Source organism: Colobus angolensis, unplaced genomic scaffold (genome assembly GCF_000951035.1).
Source record: "Colobus angolensis palliatus isolate OR3802 unplaced genomic scaffold, Cang.pa_1.0 Scaffold124, whole genome shotgun sequence".
Classification (NCBI taxonomy): domain Eukaryota; kingdom Metazoa; phylum Chordata; class Mammalia; order Primates; family Cercopithecidae; genus Colobus; species Colobus angolensis.
The window spans coordinates 2,540,846-2,559,835 of NW_012113586.1; the positions used below are offsets into that span (position 1 = coordinate 2,540,846).

Below are 18,990 nucleotides of genomic sequence, written 5' to 3' on the forward strand. Positions count from 1 at the left end.
AATGCTGTTTTAGTCTACTTCAACAAAAAAAAAAGTTCAATCTCAACTCTCTGATAATATTTTCTGTTAATAATCACTTACTGGCCTCATTGTTTCTCTCACAGGAACCAACATAAAGCCAATGTAAAATCAAGGAAAGATAATATTAACAGGATGATAATGCTCTTAGCCTAGGCCATTTGATTAATTCTTTCACAATTCCTCTTATTCCTCCAGACTCTGTAGTTGTTCCTTATGTTTGCCTGTCTTTAGCCATCTACCACCTCCTTCTATAGTATCTTCCTTGGAGAATTCATATAGCATGCCTAGGTCCACAGACTCCCATATTTCTATTTCTAGCCCTGCCCACCTACATGAATACTAATGATAGAGTTTCCAATATTTACTGAACATCTCCACTTGAATACCTTATAGTTTCACATTTAACATGTCTATAACCAAGCCTACCTTACTTCCGGTATCCCTCTCTTTTTTTCAGACACTAAGACACGATTTTCCCAGTTACTCAGGCTCAAAACCATTTAATAACCTTTGAATCATTAATAAAAAATATTATTATAGCAGCCAAGATTTAGCGAGTGCTTCCGCTATAGTAACTGATAACATTAAATGTATATAACTTAGTAAACATATGCAACTGTTTACATACAGCAATTAAGCAATTAATGAGTTAACATATGCAAAGCACTTAGAAAAGCCTCTAGCACATTGCAAATATAAGCATAAAAAAATTATCCTCAAGCCTGTAATCCCAGCACTTTGGGAGGCCGAGACGGGCGGATCACGAGGTCAGGAGATCGAGACCATCCTGGCTAACACGGTGAAACCCCGTCTCTACTAAAAAAAATACAAAAATCTAGCCTGGTGAGGTGGCGGGCGCCTGTAGTCCCAGCTACTCGGGAGGCTGAGGCAGGAGAATAGCGTGAATCCGGGAGGCGGAACTTGCAGTGAGCTGAGATCACGCCACTGCACTCCAGCCTGGGCGACAGAGCGAGACTCCGTCTCAAAAAAAAAAAAAAAAAAAAAAATTATCCATAAGGACATGGTGTGGTGGCTCATGCCTATAATCCCAGCACTTTAGGAGGCCAAGGCCTGGAAGTCAAGAGTTTCAGATCAACATGGGCAACACAGCAAGACCCTATCTCTACAAAACATTTTTTAAAAAATTAACCAGGCATGGTGATGCACTTGGGAGGCTGAGGCAGAAAGATCACTTGAGTTCAGAAGTTCGAGGTTACAGTGAGCTATGATCACACCACTGCACTCCAGCCTGGGTGACAGTGAGGCTCTATCTCTAAAAATAAATAAACAAATTCTCCACAATAACACTACAAGGGAAGTCACTCTTTCTATCTCTATTTTACAGACAAGGAACTCAGACCCAGAGATGGTAAACTGCTAACCCAAAGTCATTTAGCAGCTAAGTGCCAAAGTCAGATCCCAATCCAGCCAGTCTAACTCCAAAATTTCTGCTTTTAACCACTATGCTAAACTGCTTCTCTCTGCCTCTTTCTCTTTAGTCAACTCCACCTGACTGTTACTCTGAAACAGGATGCTTTTCCCTCCAGCACTTTCAGTTCCAGCTCTTTATCACTGGGTTACTGCACTGATTTTCCACCTAGCACCTCCGCCTCCATGTTTTTCACTCTTTTCATTTAAAAGTCATAATACTACCGACTAATCTTTTCAAATGAGCTTTCCCATCCTAAAGCCTTGAAAAGGCTGATTCGTTTGCCAGTTTCCAAAACCTCATTCTGTCTAACCTCCGTATTTCTCGAATAAACGTTCCTGTCAGGCTGGCTAGTTTCCTTCCTCGTCCTGCGACCTTGTATTCTTCATAGTATTCGTTTTACTTAGAAAACATGCATTTTCTCCTCTACTTATTTTAATCAATGTTATCCTCTGAGGCCCACTTCTTTTCGAGTAAACCCAATTCTCGCAGCCTTTTTTCATACCCTCGATATTTAAACTACCTCCCAAACGACTTGCACTGTTCACTTTGCTCCACGTGCACAGCTTTCGCCTCCTTTCGGACAGTTCATGACCAAAGCTTCTTCCGAGACCCCCATAATCTCCGCTTCCTAACCCACAGCCCCCAAAACGATGTTTCCATGATGCACTGAGGGCCTGGACCGTGGTAACAGACCTGCCACACATTCCTAAACGAGTCTTCGGTCAGGAGAGGGTGACGGAGAGTTCCACACATCGAACACACGGTCAGATCATCCTCAGGCAAGCCCGTGCATACGCACGGTCAGACAGCTCTGCTCAGCATACGCAGCCTCGCCGAGTAGCTGAGGGGCTTTCAAATACTGCTGTGGGGACGCCCGTAGTCACCTGAGTTCCCTCAGACCTAGCAACCGGCCCTAAATACGCCCGCCTCGGCTGCAGCTGACATTACGAACGCCTCAGACAGAATCTGCAAAATCCGAGCCGCCGACAAGGCCCTCAGCACCAACCGCGAACCTCCAGGACTCACCTCAGCCTCCACGAGGCTCCCAGCCGATTGGGCCCGCCCACAAGACCTGCCCCTTCCGGGCCCGTTCCGGAAGCCTCTTCCTCCAGAGGTTCCCTTTGCCTTCCAGGAGGAAATGACGGAGAGAGCCGGGCGCTGATTGGCGAGCTCTGGCCGGGAGCGGAAGCGGTGTTTCGCAGCCGAGAGCATTTGCAGCTGGTCACTCCAGCCTCCTGGGACTTTGACTCGCCCTACTAGGCGTGCTCCTGCTGCGGGTCGCCGGAGATGTCGCTCGGCCGCCTTCTACCAGGAGCCTGATCCGTCCCGCCCGCCGCCCGGATGGGACCGCCGGAGTGCTGTGAGAGGCGGGGCGGAGACCGGGAGGGAAGGAGGGGCGGAGAGGGCCGGGGGCGCGGCCCGAGGCGCACGGGACCCGGCCGTGGTCGGGATTGCAGGCTGAGGTTTTAGTTCTGTCACTTCTCTGGAAGAATGAAGCTGGCACCACTTCTTCGCCTGTCGGTTAGGTTCTCGCCCGAGGCGTTGTCTGGGACGCCGTGTCGACGAGGAGTGAAGGGGTAGGCAGTCGGCGGGCACTAGGGACAGTGGTGCCCTAGCCAAGAAGGCGCGCACCCTAGGGTGCAAGTGTATAGGGCAGGCGGGAGCCCTTGCTGGTTGTAGCCCCAAAGACAAGTCCATGTTGCCGCTCCTGTGGACTGGACATTCTACGAACCGAGAGCACCTCGGGTGAGGGGTGGGTAGACGCTGAGCCCAGGATGGTGCGTTGTCTAGGTTCCCGCAATCCCTGGAGTGACACTGGCCTGGCTTTGTGTTTCCGCTCTCTGGCCGCTTGAGGGGGAAGTGACCAAGGCTGACTCCTCCTTGTTTGCTCACTGAAATTTAAGTGCTCTGTCACCAAGTGGGAATTAGCTGTTCTCTCTTGCATTTCTACTACTTTATTCTTGAGCTGCATAGAAGTATTTGGAAATGAGTTCTGATGTCTAGAGCTGTGCAAAATTAAAGCTAACATAGCGGTACAAAAGAAGATCCTGCCAGCGCTTCTTGAACAAGGTATCTAAAGCCAGCCCAGAAATTAGACCTTTGTCTACATGATCTGATTTTCTTCAGAATTTCTTGAGCTTAAGGCATGTTCAGCTAATCTTTCGTATTCAAGAAAATTGCAATAGCAAATAATGCGTATGATGAGACTGTGGACAGCTGTAGCAGCATAGGAGTTTTGAAACAAGATTGCCATGTATTGGATGAATGACAAGGGAAGAAATTGTGGCCACAAACTATTATTTTAATAAGTTTGGTGGGAAAGGGAGCATTTGAGTGGATGTGTATGGTTAATATCCCTGACAGGTGCTGTGCATTATATTATTATGGGGGAAAGCGTGTGCTTCAATGGAAAACTGCATAGTTTAGTCTGTCTTACCCCTTTTATTAACTAATTCTAAAAAAGCCATTTTTCAGTTATGTAAACTAGGTAATTGACATCAATGCTAAATAATTTTTGTCAAGACATGTGAATTCGCTCTCTTAGAGGTTCAGTGGAAGTTTTGCCTACTTTTGCATGTTTATTTCAATATTCCTGCTCTAAGGTGTCTAATTCTGGGATTTTCTCTATCTTCTGCCTGGTTCCCTTTTGAGTTAAATAAAATCTTGAACACTGGTTTGGTTTTATATTTGAAGAAGTCATGATTTTACCATTTCTTAAAAATTATATTAATATTATTAAATATTATGGGATGGGACAACCACAGATGGAAAAAAATGATTTTAATAAGAATTGGTATCAGAGCAACTGTGAGTGGTAAGATAATGCATCTTATAGAATTCTTTATACAGTGTTTCAAGGATATAACTCTACCTCCTTATTTAAGTTTCAAAATGCTCAATATATCAATACTTACAATTAAAACATAGTGCAGTTCATGTAATATGAAGGGGTACTACTAATTCACTGTGAGGATATGTTCTTTGGCTGCTTTTGAGTGATGATGTTAAATTTGACCCAAGCCATTGACAAGCTTAGGAATGTTCTTGTTATACTGTATTTATTGTTGACATACTTGACTACTTCAGTTAGTCTTCCAATCGGAGAATCTTTTTTAAAAAGTGTGATTCTCTCTGATGGCATAAAATGATTCTTAAGTATGGTGTTGGATGGTGGCATAGAATGATAAGTATGGTATGCACACAAATCCTAATGTACTGTGAACTGTTAAATATTGATATACAAAGTCATAAAGAATGGTAAACCTGGGAATTAATGGCGGTCAAGTGCATGTACCAGCTGTCTTTGTACTGTTGTTGTCCAGGCTGGTCTGATCAATGTAAGCATTTCGAAAGACAGGTAAACAGGTCAAAAGTTACCATTTTTCTGTCTTAAATGATGTTATTTTCTTTTTATCCAGACAAAAAGGTTTTTTTGAGATGGTGATCCAAGGTATTATGCCCAATTTTGCCCAGTTTTGAGCAATAAAATCTGATCTCTCTAGCCAATCCAATTATTCCTATTAAGCAGTATTTAAAGGACTTCTTAAACTAAAAGATGACAGGATTTGAGGAAAAAAAAAAAACAGAAGTTACAGTGTAATGAGAGCTGTTTACTCTGTACCATTTGAATTATAAAGGATACATAGTGGGTTATCTTTGTCTTTAGGTCCTCTTCACTAAAGTACTGAAAAGCATATGGCTATGGAAATAGATCTGATTCATTATGGAATCTTCTGTTTGTCCCATGTAGACTTTTTGATCCTTGGAAATTAATGTCTTGCTTCAAGAACCTTTTTTTTGTTTTTAAACTAGGGTTTAGTGTTTGTTTATGAATTTATTCAAAGTACAGAGCTGATCAACTGATTTTCAGTGGGCAGTCTTGCTCTTCTTTAATGTTATCAAAAATTCTGGCTGTGGCTATGGATTAATAGAAGCCTTTTCCTCCCTTCGTCACTTGAGCAATCTGTTTGCATTCTATCACTGAGATTCTAATTCAAATTTGTTTACAAATCTGCTTGTATGAGCTCATACACAAACATTTTGGGGAGTGAAAGGATCTGTATCTTTCATGTGATTCTCAAAGGGGCCTGTGACCTTGAGAATGTTAAAAACCACTGTTCTCTCCGGGATCAGGTTTTCCTGCCTAGCTTGGGTTTGTGGCTCCATTTACTGTATGTATTACTAAGGTGTATGTGTGTTTAGGGGAGGGAGAGATTCAAACCTCTTTTTGGTGAGAAACATCAATGTCTGTTTAGAGATGGAGTTGAAAAAGAATTTAACCTTTGCTAAATACTATGACACTTCATAAAATGCCCTTAGATTTTGTCCTACAATAAGAGCTATGAGCATTACTTTTACTTATTTAACATCCAAATCTTGTGAGTCACAATTACTTAAAAGCTGGGAAAAGGATCCAACAAACTCTACTGACCGGGTCTGATCAGGGATATAGGAGAACCACCAGGGTGTACTGTCAAAGACGATAATAGAGTTTGAGGAGGAAATGATCAGTAATAAATGTGGGTAGAATTGGATTAGTTCTTGGATTTGACATTTAGGAAGTTATTGTTGACCTTGATAGAGCAGCTTTAGCATAGCTATAGAGCGGAAGCAAAACTGCAGTAGATTGAGCAGTAGATTGAGTATGAAGAGAAAATAGAGCTACAAAACTTTGAGTATGAAGAGAAAATAGAGCTACAAAACAAATTACTCTTAAAAAGTCAAGTGGAAAAAAAAAGGAGTTTAATATTCTGAAGAAGAAATGAAGTAGAAGAAATAAAGAAGGAAAACCTTTTTGAGAACAGGAGGATTGAGAGGAAGGAAAAAGCAAGATGTAATTGTAAAGGGAGAATTTGTGTTGTAACACTCATTTAAGAGGAGAAATGGTCAAATGAAGGAAATTGCTTAAACTAAGGTGATTTAGCAGGCGTAAAAGTGTAGAATATACCCTCAAATCATCACTTGGAAGTTGGAAACAGTGAATGATTTTGAATTGGAGGGAAGTTAAGGTAATTGTTCTCCTATGCAGTTTTGACACCAATTATCTCATTTAATGCTCACAATAATCTTAGGAGACTTACTCTTATTTTAGAAATAAAAAAACTGGTTTAGAGTCAAGGATAACAAAACTTTTGGGTGATGGTCCTGGATCCAAACTCAGACCCTGTGATAACAGAGTCCAAGCTCTCACATTGAAACATACTGTCTCTGCCTCACTGTGTAATTGCACATGGAAATATTTACCTTAAAATACTAAAGAAGCTGGATTCAAAATTGTATCAGTATGATTTTACCTATCACAGAAAAAAGTAGTAACTACATCAAAAGTTGAGGAATTTTTTCCTCCCCCTTGATTTTGGTTTCTTTTCTTTTCCTTCTTTTCGTTTCTTTTGTTTTTTGAGATAGGGTTTTGCTCTGTCACCCATGCTGGAGTGTGGTGGCACAATCTGGCTCACTGCAACCTCCACCTCTTGGGCTCAAGCAATCCTTCTACCTCAGCCACCTGAGTAGCTCGGACTACAGAAGCATGCCACCACACCTGGCTAATTTTTTGTATTCTTGTAGAAATAGGGTCTCACTGTGTTGCCCGAGCTGGTCTTGAACTCCTGGGCTCAAGTGATCTCCCCGCCTCAGCCTCCCAAAGTGCCGGGATTACAGGTGTGAGCCACCACATTTGACCAATTTGATATTTTTCAAATGTTCTGTAAACATGTATTACTTAGAGTCAGAAAGAAAAGTTATCTTAGAAAAGCAATTTTGTCCTGAAAGTTGGCATTCAAGTTTACAAACTGAAAACTGTTTGTGTTAATGGATTTGTTTTTAGATTATAGTTAAGAACTTTCAATATTAGTCATCGTCATAAAAAATCTGCAGATAATTTTTTGAAATTATGAACTTTTGCTAAGTGTCATTCCATTGAGCATGAGGCAATTTAACTGTGATAGATGAGTATGGTCTTCATTTGTCCTCTGTTCAGCTTGTCTATTTCAAGTCTGAATACTTATGAACAGATAACAAAACTTGTGGAAAGGCCAATTTGATGGACTAAATACCAACTTTTAGGTAAAATTAATTTCTTTATTTCAAAGTAATTTCAAAGGTGTATTTAGTGTCAATAAGAATAGTCTTCTCATACAAATTTATCATTGTGTAACCTACAAGGCCTTTCTGAAATTATTATATAAATGATCACATTTCCTGTTCCACAGCATTGATTTAGGAATTAGCATATTCACTAGATCCATGTTTTGTTCCAATTAGCATCCCATGTATCTCAGCAGGAAACATCACAAAATTTATTGTGGAAGGGCATGCTTGTTTTATTTAACAACAAACGTGAAAACCATACTGAAAAACTCAAAAAACTTCATGAGATCATGTCCTTTGCAGTAACATAGATGGAGCTGGAGGCCATTATCCTAAGCAAACTAATGCAGGAACAGAAAACCACGTACTGCATGGTCTCACTTATAAGTGGGAGCTACACAGTGAGAACACATGGACACAAAGAAGGGAATGACAGACACTGGGACCTACTTGAGGGTGAAAGGTGGAAGGAGGAGAGGATCAAAAAACTACCCATCAGGTACTATGCTTTTTACCGGGGAGATGTAATAATCTGTACACCAGACCCCTGTGACATGCAGTTTACCTACATAACTAACCTGCACATGTACCTCTGAACCTAAAAGTTAAAAAAGAGAAAGAACTAAGAGAAAAGAAGAGAGAATCTGAAATTACGTGCCTCCTGATGAAAGACACACCATCTCATATAATCTTGCCAGAACTGATTACTAACAAGAAGTTTTCAAATAACGGAGAAACTTATTGAACCATGCATGAATATGCAAGCAACAAAATCCAGACTGTGGAACACTACAGTTTCAGCACATAAGTTTTACAGAAAAGGAAATGTTGGATGGCAGACTTGTAGATTAAAAGAGATTTAAGATACACACTAAAATGTTTTAAATGGCTAATATTAAACTATGGTTTCTAGGAATGCACACTTAGGTGAAAAGGCCATATGAGTATATAAGAAAGTGATTAAAAGTTCTGATAGTAGTTACTTTGGGGAACAGGAAGGGGTTGACATCATGACAGATCACATGGAGGTACTTTTGGGTGCCTGCACAGTTCTATCTCCTGACTTTGGTGGTGGTTCCAGGGGTGTTTCCTTCATAATAGCTCATTAAAATGCACATTTATTTGGGGAGAAAAAAGTTCACATGCTGACTTTCTTTCCCTGATCATCTATCTGCCCTTATTTATTTCATGTTACCAACAGCCTCCAACTTACCAAACCTGTTAATCAGTTCTTAGTCCTGTTACTCAATCTCTCTGTAGCATTTAACTGATACGAATCAAGTATTGCTTGAAATGTTTTCTTCACTTGGCTTTTAGGCTACCACGCTTCCCTGGTTTACCTTCCTTTCTTAGCATTCCTTCTCTATCTCACTTTCTGACTTGTCCTCTTTCCCACCTGTAAGTTTTGTTGTAGGACTCAGTCCTTGGATCTGTTTTCTCTATTTGCATTTACTGTCTAGGCTATCTTGTCCAGTTCCCATAGCTTTAAATACCATCCATATGCTGAGAGTTCCAAATTTATATTTTTAGCCCCATCTTCTGTGAGCTCTAGCCTCATATAACCAATTTGCATGTTTGACATAAACACTTGGTCATAGAATGAGCATCTCAAACTTAGCACACCCAAAAAGACCTAAGAAAAAGAAAATCCATTGGTTATCACTCTATCCTACAACCTACTCCGATTTTTCTCTTCTCTGTAAATAGCATAACATTTGCTCAATTGTGTAAGCAAGTAATCCAGAAGTTATCTTTGGTTCTGCTCTTTCTCCCTATTGTCTATATTCTTAAGTAAGTCTTGTTGACACCACTTTCAAAATACATGCCAAGCCTTACATTTCTCATCACTACCATCTCACCTAAATTATTGCAGTCATTTTCTATTGATCTCTGCACCTACTCTTGTCCCTTCTCAGTTTCATTGTAGCTACAGTATTCTTTTCAAATATTTATATTTAATCATTACCATGATCAAGATCCTCTTATAGCATCACCTCATATTTAGAATAATATGTAAACTTCTTACCATAGTTTACAAACTGTATCCTCTGGCCTTTCCCTCTCTTACCAACCTCATCACCTACCACTCATTACCTAGCTTATTCTGCTTTTCCTAAACTGACCTCCTTGCTCTTCCTGTAGTATACCAAGATCCTTCCTGCCTATTTGGCCTTTGCACTTGCCATTTCCTTTGCCTGAAACATCTTCCAGAACTTCATGTGGCTTGCTCTCTCATTGTATCTCTCTACTGAGCTGTTACCTGTTCTCTCATATTACTTACTTCCTCTAGTCATTCTGTTAGATACCTGCTTGTTTCTTTATCATATATCATCTTCTGTCTTCTCCATGGAAGTATATGCTCCCGAAGGGCAGGGACTTGCTCTTATTCACCAGTGTGTACCCAGTGCCTAGAATAGTATCTAACACACGGTAGATGCTTGCAAATATTTTTTTTTTTTTAGACGGAGTTTTGCTCTCGTTGCCCAGGCTGGAGTGCAATGGCGCAATACAAAGATTTATTCGATGAATGAATATACCATTTTACTGAAATAGATACTTGACTCATAGGCAAATTGATTCTCCTTTTCTCTAACAACAAATAATTTCCCATTACTTCTCTCTAGTACTTGACACTGTGTGTCTTCCAACACCCTCCTCTTCTAATGTTGGTATTTCAGTACAACCAGCCACCTACCATATCACTGTCTCATACACCATATCCTATAAATTGTCAACTCCTGTTCATCCTTCCTTTGTATTTTGCTTCTTAAATGGGTGCCTCCTTCTGTATCTCCTTTCCTAGTTGAAACCTTTATCATCTCTTACTACTTGATTGCAGTAACTTCCCAGCTTCTCATTTTGTCTTAGTACATCCTCCACATTATCATCAGACTTTAAATTATACATACGATTTATCTTTGTATCCCTTGCAGCATCTATCACTTTTTGTTTTTTCAATAGTACGTACTCAGTGAATGTTGAATGAATAGTCCTGTTTCCGGAAGGTAGAATTGGTGGGCCATGTGATTACTTTAATGGCTGTAATTCTTTGAAAAGAATTTATGCTTAAATAATCACTCTTGAATCCTGTTTTAGAAATGCTGTAGCAATTCTTTGTTGTCCATTGTTTTTAATGGACTTGTAAAGTGACTATAATTACACAATATATTATTGGGTTGTTTCACAGTGGAATTTTCTTTACTGCTTTAATAGAATTCAAGTAATATCTGTGCTTCTCTATTAAAATGATTCTTTCTTTTCTCTTAAGCTAAAGTCTCCAGTGAATATTGAATTGCTGAGGAATTTGGGAAAAGACAAATCAAAGTTCCCATTCCATGGATCCCTTAGGTGCGCCTTCCCAGTTTGTGGATGTGGATGCACTACCAAGCTGGGGTGACTCATGCCGAGATGAATTAAATTCCTCTGATACTACAGCTGAAATATTTCAGGAAGACGCTGTTCGATCACCTTTTCTTTATAATAAGGACGTCAATGGAAAAGTAGTTCTTTGGTAATTATTTGATTACATCATATCCTGAGGAGAGAACACTTTCTCATAATTTATTCTGACCTCTTTTTGTAAGCTCTAGCATTGTTGAAATACAGCTTTGCATATACATATATGATTTTATTGAGGTATAATTGACATTTAATAAACTACATATTTAAAGTACACAATATATGTTTTGACTTGTTAACACATCCATGAAACCATCACCACAATCAAGATAGTGAATATACCTGTCACCTCTAAAAGTTTTTTTTTCTGTTCCTTTGTAATTCCTCCTTCCTGCCCTTCCCTGCCTCCCCATCCCCAAGCAACCACTAATCTTCTTGTCACTATAGGTTAGTTTGCATTTTCTAGGGTTTTATTTAAATTGAATTGTGTGCTTTTTGGTCTGTTTTCAGCAGAATGATTTAAATTCATCTGTGTTTTGTGTATCAGTAGTAGTTCATTGCTTTAAAAAACTGCTTTATTGAGATACAATTCATATACAATATAATTCATCAATTCAAATTGCACAACTTAGTGATTTTTAATATAGAGTTGCATAACCCTCACTACAGTCAATTTTAGAACATTTTCATCAGCCCAAAGCCCCATTAGCAGTCACTACCCATTTTTCCTTAATCCCCCTAGACAACCACTAATCTACTTTCTTGTCTCTGTAGATTTGCCAATTCTGAACATTTCATATAAATGGAATGAATACAATAAAGTTTGTGGTTTTTTGTGACTTAGCATAATGTTTTCAAGGTTCATCCATATTGTAGTACAAATCAATACTTTATTCCTTTTTTTTTTTTTTTGAGATGGAGTCTTGCTCTGTCACCCAGGCTGAAGTGTAGTGGCGCGATCTCGGCTCACTGCAAGCCCCGCCTCCCAGGTTCACGCCATTCTCCTGCCTCAGCGTCCAGAGTAGCTGGGACTACAGGTGCCCGCCACCACGCCCAGCTAATTTTTTGTATTTTTAGTAGAGACAGGGTTTCACCATGTTAGCCAGGATGGTCTCGATCTCCTGACCTCGCAATCCACCTGCCTCGGCCTCCCAAAGTGCCGGGATTACAGGCGTGAGCCACCGTGCCTAGCCAGTACTTTATTCTTTATTAGGATTGAATAATATTCCCTTGTATGGATATACCACATTTATTAGTTCATTAGTTGATGGATATTTGGATTGTTTCTACTCTGGCTGTTATAAATAATGCTGCTATTTCTAAACATGATGGTTCTGTGAGTTTCAGGGTTATAACAGTTGCATTAAAGATCTAAAATGCCAGGTTGTTTTTTAAGTCAGAAATTTCTTTTCTACTATTGCTTAGCTTGTGAGCTAGCAAAACCAACATTTTGAAAAAGACAAGGATAAAATGTTTTGAAATAATTAGAAACTAGGTTTCTTTTCATCCTCTTCCCCACACTTGTTCGTTCTTTACTGTTTCTTCAGGAAAGGAGATGTGGCATTACTGAACTGTACAGCCATTGTGAATACCAGCAATGAAAGTCTCACAGATAAGAATCCCGTGTCAGAAAGTATCTTCATGCTTGCAGGGCCTGATTTGAAGGAAGATCTCCAGAAACTTAAAGGTGAGTGAATTTTCTTTCGTATATTATCGTTTAGGAAACATTCATTTTGATGTGCTCTACTTTGAAGAGGCATGTTTTGTGGGAAAATTATATAGATGTAGCTGTTTTTCTTTTGTTGAAACTAAATAAAAACTGCTTTTGAAAGCTCCATTTTAACAAAATTTATTACATTTTGAAATGTGTTAAAAACTGAGACCTGAGAATTTACTAGCAGTAAAACTTCTTTGTCATGTCCTGGATTTTAAATGACAATCACTGTAGCTGATTAGATCTTTGGTAGCATTTTCTTGGCTGCATATTTTCTTGCACAAAACATGCACGAAAAGCCTTATGAGATGACTATCCTCCTGAACTGAAAAGCTGTTGAATTACTGACTTTGCAGCCCTTTGTTATTTGAGGCCAAATGAAATACTGTGAAATTCAATCTTCCCATTGTAGAAAAACTATTTATGAAATACAGCAATGTTGCTTAAAATGTAAACAGCAAAGTTAACCTGTGTAAAATCTTGCTTCCCTTCCCTTCTATCATTTAACACTGACAACTGGTTTCTAACCTAATAAAAATATTAGAACTTGATCAGGAATACTGATAAGTGCTGACTCTATGAAGGAAGGGATAGAATGGGAAGAATTGATTTTTTGATCCAGAAACTGAATTTTGACTGTAAGGACAGCTGGGGGAAATGATCATAACTAAACTGCAAAACAAGATACCATGAAGAACATGTAGAAACTAGAAAGGATATTGAAGATAATACTGAGAAGTTCTTTGCTAAAAGGTACAGAGAAGTTGGGCTGGAAAAATTCCTAATGGCATGTGTGTGTATGCTTACATACACCTTAGAGCTAGACTTATGGATAATAAAGAAAATAAGAAAATTTAACACAAATGTACAAGTAAAACCTTCATATTAAACCGTGTTTGAGCATCTCCAAGCTGAGATTCATATTATAACTTTGCCCTTTACTAACGGTGTGACTTAAGACCGGTCACTTCACCTCTGAGTCTGAGCTTCCTCATCTCTAAAATGGGGATAGTAATGGTAGTTCCTACCTCAGTTCCTGACATACAGCAAGAGCTTAAAATTTGGAGATGGAAAAAACTAATGTCTTGAAGACTAAATTAAATAATGGACATTAGGTGCTAAGCACATCCTAAGTGTTCAACAAGTATTATTTCTGGTGTTAGTTATTAGGCCCCAGTTGTGTGTTTAATGAATCAGTGCCAACCTTTAGGTTATTACTAAAGGGCTGCATACTTAATCCTATCCCCTTTTTACATTTTTATTAATGACTTCATAAAAACAAGCATGACTTACCAAATTTTTAGATGATAGAAAGCTAAAAGAGTAACAGGACATACTGGATGACAGACTAAAGATTTTCATATGACTAGAAGTATAAGCCAAAAAATGAAAAAATTAACGGAGGTGAATATTAAAGTTTTGCAGTAAGTTTAAAATGATGGGGATGGGGAAACATCATTTGTTTAACACTTTATGTCTCAGTAAAATGGCATTATTTTCCATTCCATTTTTCTTTTTCTTTCTTTCTTTTTTTTTTTTTTTTTTTTTCTGAGACAGTCTCACTCTGTCACCCAGGCTAGAGTGCAGTGGTATGATCTTGGCTCACCGCAACCTCCACCTCCCAGGTTCAAGTGATTCTCCTGCCTCAGCCTCTGGAGTAGCTGGGACTACAGGTGTGTGCCACTATACCTGGCTGATTTTAGTATTTTGATTGGAGATGGGGTTTCACCATGCTGGCCAGGCTGGTCTTGAACTCCTGACCTCAAGTGATCTGCCTGCTTCAGCCTCCCAAAGTGCTGGGATTACAGGCGTAAGCCACCATGTCCAGCCTCCCATTCCGTTTTTCTTTCAAGGAACTCTAGTGTTAGCACTTCCCTCTTTCTTATCCCTCACATAAAGTCTATCGTCATGCCCTAAATTAATCTTAAATCTATTTCTGTCTGTCACCATTGTCTCCAGCAGCTAGCATATGCAACCATCATTCCCTGCCTAGACTACAGCCATATCCTCTCTCCCAACTGGTCTTGCTACATCTATTCTTCGTTTCTTAAATCCATTGTCCACACACAACCAGTAAGTGTAAACCCCTTCTTATTGTTCCTTTACTTCAAACTATTTAGTGACCTCTCATTAAACTTCAATTTTAAGTCTCCTTAAACTTTAAGATCCCCATGTCCTTGCAAGATTTCACTCACTTTTCTCCAGGCTTATCCCACGCCCCCTTTTCCCTTCCTTACCATGCTTGAGCCAAAGTGATCTCTTCTCGCTACCTTGCCATCCAAGCTCCTTTCCAGTTTTGCACTTGCTGTTGTTCTCTCAGTTGTCGACCTTTATTCTTAAGTCTTGGCTTATATCTCTTCCTCAAAGCACTATTTCTTTTTACTTCAGAATAGATCAGACTACCCATAGTATATGCTCCCAGCCTGCAGTACTTCTCTCGTTTGCTTATCACAATTGTAATCTTGTAAATTGTCTTGTGATAACTGTATCCCCATTTAACTGTAAACTCTATATGGACAAGAACTGTATGTCTTTTATTACTACTTTTTAAGAGTAATAAATTGGGGTACACCTAACAGAAAATTACTAACATTGTGGAAACCACATTATTTAAAGAGCTAGGATTAGCATAGAGAAGAGAATATTTGGGGGAAACAGTACTTATTCTCAAATACTTGAAAAAGGATCACATTGAAGAGGGAGAATGATAATTATGATGTGTTCCTAGAATCCTTGATAAGAAGATACATAAAACTGTATGTCAGTTCAGTTAGTATCTAAGCATTGATACTAAAATTAGAATAGGCAGAGTTGGCTTATTGTACCCAAATTTCCCCCCTGAAAAAAAATCAGTCTTATATTCACTTTGCGAATTTAGAAATTTTATGAAACTAAACCTATGTGAGGTTTGTTTATTGTTTGAACCTGTATGTCGGTGTGGATGTGGATGTATACATACATTCTTATATCTTTTCATACCAAAATAAGATAATTATGTGTATGCTGTTCTCAAAATAAGGTAATCATGTACATATTCTGCAATTTGCCTTCTTCAGCAAATGAATTCCACCTTTTAATTTCAGAAATTACATCCACTACCCAAACCATATTTAAAATGTCCAGCTGATCCAAAAATGTCCTTTGCAGCAGCTATTTTATCCAAACCAGCATCCAATCCAGGACCACTCATTGCATCTTTTTTGTTACGTTTATTAATTTGTCTCTGTGTGTGTCGTAATTTGTAATCCAGTACGGTCTCCTGTCTATGACACTGACTTGTTGACTGAACAAGGCCAATTATTTTTCACAGTATTCCTCCTTCTAGATTTATCTGATTTACCTGAAGTGCCATTTAGTTTGTATTTCCAATAAACTTGACGTTATGTCTAATGGAATCAAGTTTTGCCTAAAATATTACATAGGTGATGATGTGTTGTCTACTTAATGTATCATGTTAGACCTGTTAGTGGGCCATTACTCATACTAAGATGGCTCTCTTAATTAGAGTGAAGACAACAGTTTGATCCTTCCATTCCATTTTTTTCTTGCCAAGGTCCCTCCTGGAACCCTCCATCCTCCCTTTCCTCTCTAGACCGTTCTCTATGCCTGCTGCGCAGTGTCTGTTCTGGAACTTTTTTTAACATCATCCTGGGAAATCCTTTTTTCTGTTTGATGGATTAGATCTCTTATTTTATTTTATTTTATTTTATCTTTGATGGAGTCTCGCTCTGTTGCCCAGGCTGGAGTGCAGTGGCGCGATCTCAGCAAGCTCCGCCTCCGGGGTTCACGCCATTCTCCTGCCTCAGCCTCCCGAGTAGCTGGGACTACAGGCGCCCGCCACCACGCCCAGCTAATTTTTTTGTATTTTTAGTAGAGATGGGGTTTCACCGTGTTGGCCAGGATGGTCTCGATCTCCTGACCTTTTGATCCGCCTGCCTTGGCCTCCCAAAGTGCTGGGATTACATGCGTGAGACCCCGCATCCGGCCTGGATCTCTCATTTTTGTGAGTAAATCTACCAGGAGATTTTAAAGAAGGATACAATAGGGCAAAACTACTGAGATTTTACTTCCACCTTCGTACTTAATTGGTAATTTGCTTAGAAATAGAATTCTAGTTTGGAAATCATTTCCTAGAAATTTGAAGGCACTACTCCTTTTTTTTCTACTTTGATTAGTGCTGTTAAGAAGTCTCAGGCTATTCTTATCCCTGATTGTATGCTACTGGCTTCTTTCTGGAAAGCTTATGATCTCATCTGTGTTTCTTAGTGCTCTTAAATTTTACAGGGATGTGCCTTCATATGGTTTGTGTGTTTTATGGGCTCTTTGAATCTAGAAACTCATGTCTTTCCATCCTGGTAAATTTTTTTGTTTTATTTCATTAATAATTTCCTTCCTTCTGTATTCTCGTTCTCTCTGAAGAAATCCTGTTGGATGTTGTATTTTCTTATTTAATTCTTCAGTTTCTCACCTGTTATCTCTTATTTTCAATTTATTTTTGTTTTATTTTCTGGATTTCTTCAAGTTTAGTTTTAACCCTTCTATTGAACTTTTCATTTCTGCTGTCATATTTTTCACTTGGCTATAGGTAAGTGCCATTTCCTGTTCTCTGAATAGTCTGTTTTTATGACATTCTGATTTTGTTTAAAGTTTTTTTCCCTGTGTTGTCTATTTCTTTGTACACATGGGTGTCTAAGTCAGTTCAGGCTGCTACAACAAAGTATCATAGGCTGAGTGGCTTAGGAAGAACAGAAATTTCTGGAGACTAAACTCCAAGATCAGGGTGCCAGCATGGTCAAGTTCTGCTAAGGGCTGTCTTCCTGGCTACAGACTGCTGACTTTTCATTGTATTTTCATGTGGCAGAGAGAGGGAGCAGACTCTCTGGAGACTCTTACAGGGATTCAAATCTCATTCATGAGGGCTCTACCCTCATGAGCTTATCTAATTCTAACTATCTCCCAAAGACCCTACCTCCTAACACCATCACATTAGGGGGTAGGGTTTAACCACGCATTCAGTTTACAACAGTGGGCAAAGGTTATTGCCTGGTGGGTCTTGAAGCATATGACAGAATGGGACTCCTGCCTGTTATTTTATTGGGGAACTTTCCCTGTTTATCATGATCTGTAGGTCCTTTAGGTTTGGGCCTCTCAATTTCTTGGAAAGGAATCCTCCACGAGCGTAAGCCTAGATGTCTGTTTTGAAAGCCATTTGGGGGCTGAGGGCTAGACCTTTCACTGTTAAGTATAACACTTTAACTAAATCCCCTCTTTTCAGCTGTGCCTGGGGTTCTGGAATCCAGAAACTCTCTAGTTGAGCATCTCCAGAGAATAAACTTCTTCCCTGCTGCTCTGGTGGTTAAAAAAAAAAAAAAAAAAAAATCATCACCTTACTGTGCTGGCTGCGGGAGGGGTTGTTGCAGATTTGACTGTTTTTATACAAACTTTTAACCCGGCCTCCTCTTTTTAGCGCCACATCCCACTTCACAGCATAACCTTTACAAGTACTTAGGGTTCCAATTTCTGAGCCTTTTTAGCTTTCTCTAGTAATAATAACAATAATTGCTAATACATGTACACGCTTTGCATATAGTAACTCGTTTAATCCTGTGAAGTAAGTACTACTAGTATCCCTCTTAAATAGGAAATTGAGTTGTGACGAGGCCAAGCCCCTGCCCAGAGTGTCTTGACAGGAATGTGGTAGACTCAGGATTTGAATCAAAGCTGTCTGTTATGTATCCAACATTGTTCTTTAGTACAGATCAATTTGCTTCTTATTAGTTATCTCATTTCTACATGCAATTAGGTTTCTCTGCTCTGTTGAGTCAGTTACTAGTCAGTTGGCATTCTACCTTCCAAAATTTTGATGATGCTTATCTGCTTCATGTTCTTTCTCATTCTCTTTATCTGTCGCTGTGCTTATACCTGTTGTACTACTTCACTGTCATTTTGGGAACAGAAAGAACAGAGATAAATGCTTATGTTCAGTCTGTATTTTTAACCGAAATTTCTTACAGTTCTCAGTACTTTCTCTGTTTCATGCTTTCATTTGTTTTTGTTTTTGTTTTCCTAACACATCCAAACTTAGGTATGTTTCCATTGTTTCCAGGTTGCCGAACAGGTGAAGCAAAATTGACAAAAGGATTCAATCTAGCTGCCCGGTTCATCATTCACACAGTGGGACCTAAGTACAAGAGCCGCTATCGCACAGCAGCTGAGAGTTCCCTTTATAGCTGCTACAGAAACGTACTTCAACTAGCAAAGTATGGTCTACTCATTTTCTGGACATAGCATATCAGACATTGTTAAAGGCCCCAGTTTTTTTTTTTTTTTTTTTTTT

At 39.2% G+C, this 18,990-nt stretch overlaps 2 protein-coding genes across 2 annotated transcripts in view; one reads left to right on the forward strand and one right to left on the reverse strand.

The window, feature by feature from the left end:
• WDR3 (WD repeat domain 3) overlaps positions 1-2,513 on the reverse strand; it is a 30,872-nt gene extending 28,359 nt beyond the window's left edge. Inside the window, exon 1 of the mRNA XM_011933197.1 lies at positions 2,480-2,513. The gene's annotated coding sequence lies outside the window, so the exon portion shown is untranslated. The remainder of the gene's footprint in view (positions 1-2,479) is intronic.
• GDAP2 (ganglioside induced differentiation associated protein 2) overlaps positions 1,898-18,990 on the forward strand; it is a 66,591-nt gene continuing 49,498 nt past the window's right edge. The window contains exons 1-4 of the mRNA XM_011933063.1: positions 1,898-2,813; positions 10,809-11,051; positions 12,487-12,626; positions 18,760-18,913. Coding sequence (XP_011788453.1) covers positions 10,876-11,051; positions 12,487-12,626; positions 18,760-18,913 — 470 coding nt within the window. The 5' untranslated portion in view covers positions 1,898-2,813; positions 10,809-10,875. The remainder of the gene's footprint in view (positions 2,814-10,808; positions 11,052-12,486; positions 12,627-18,759; positions 18,914-18,990) is intronic.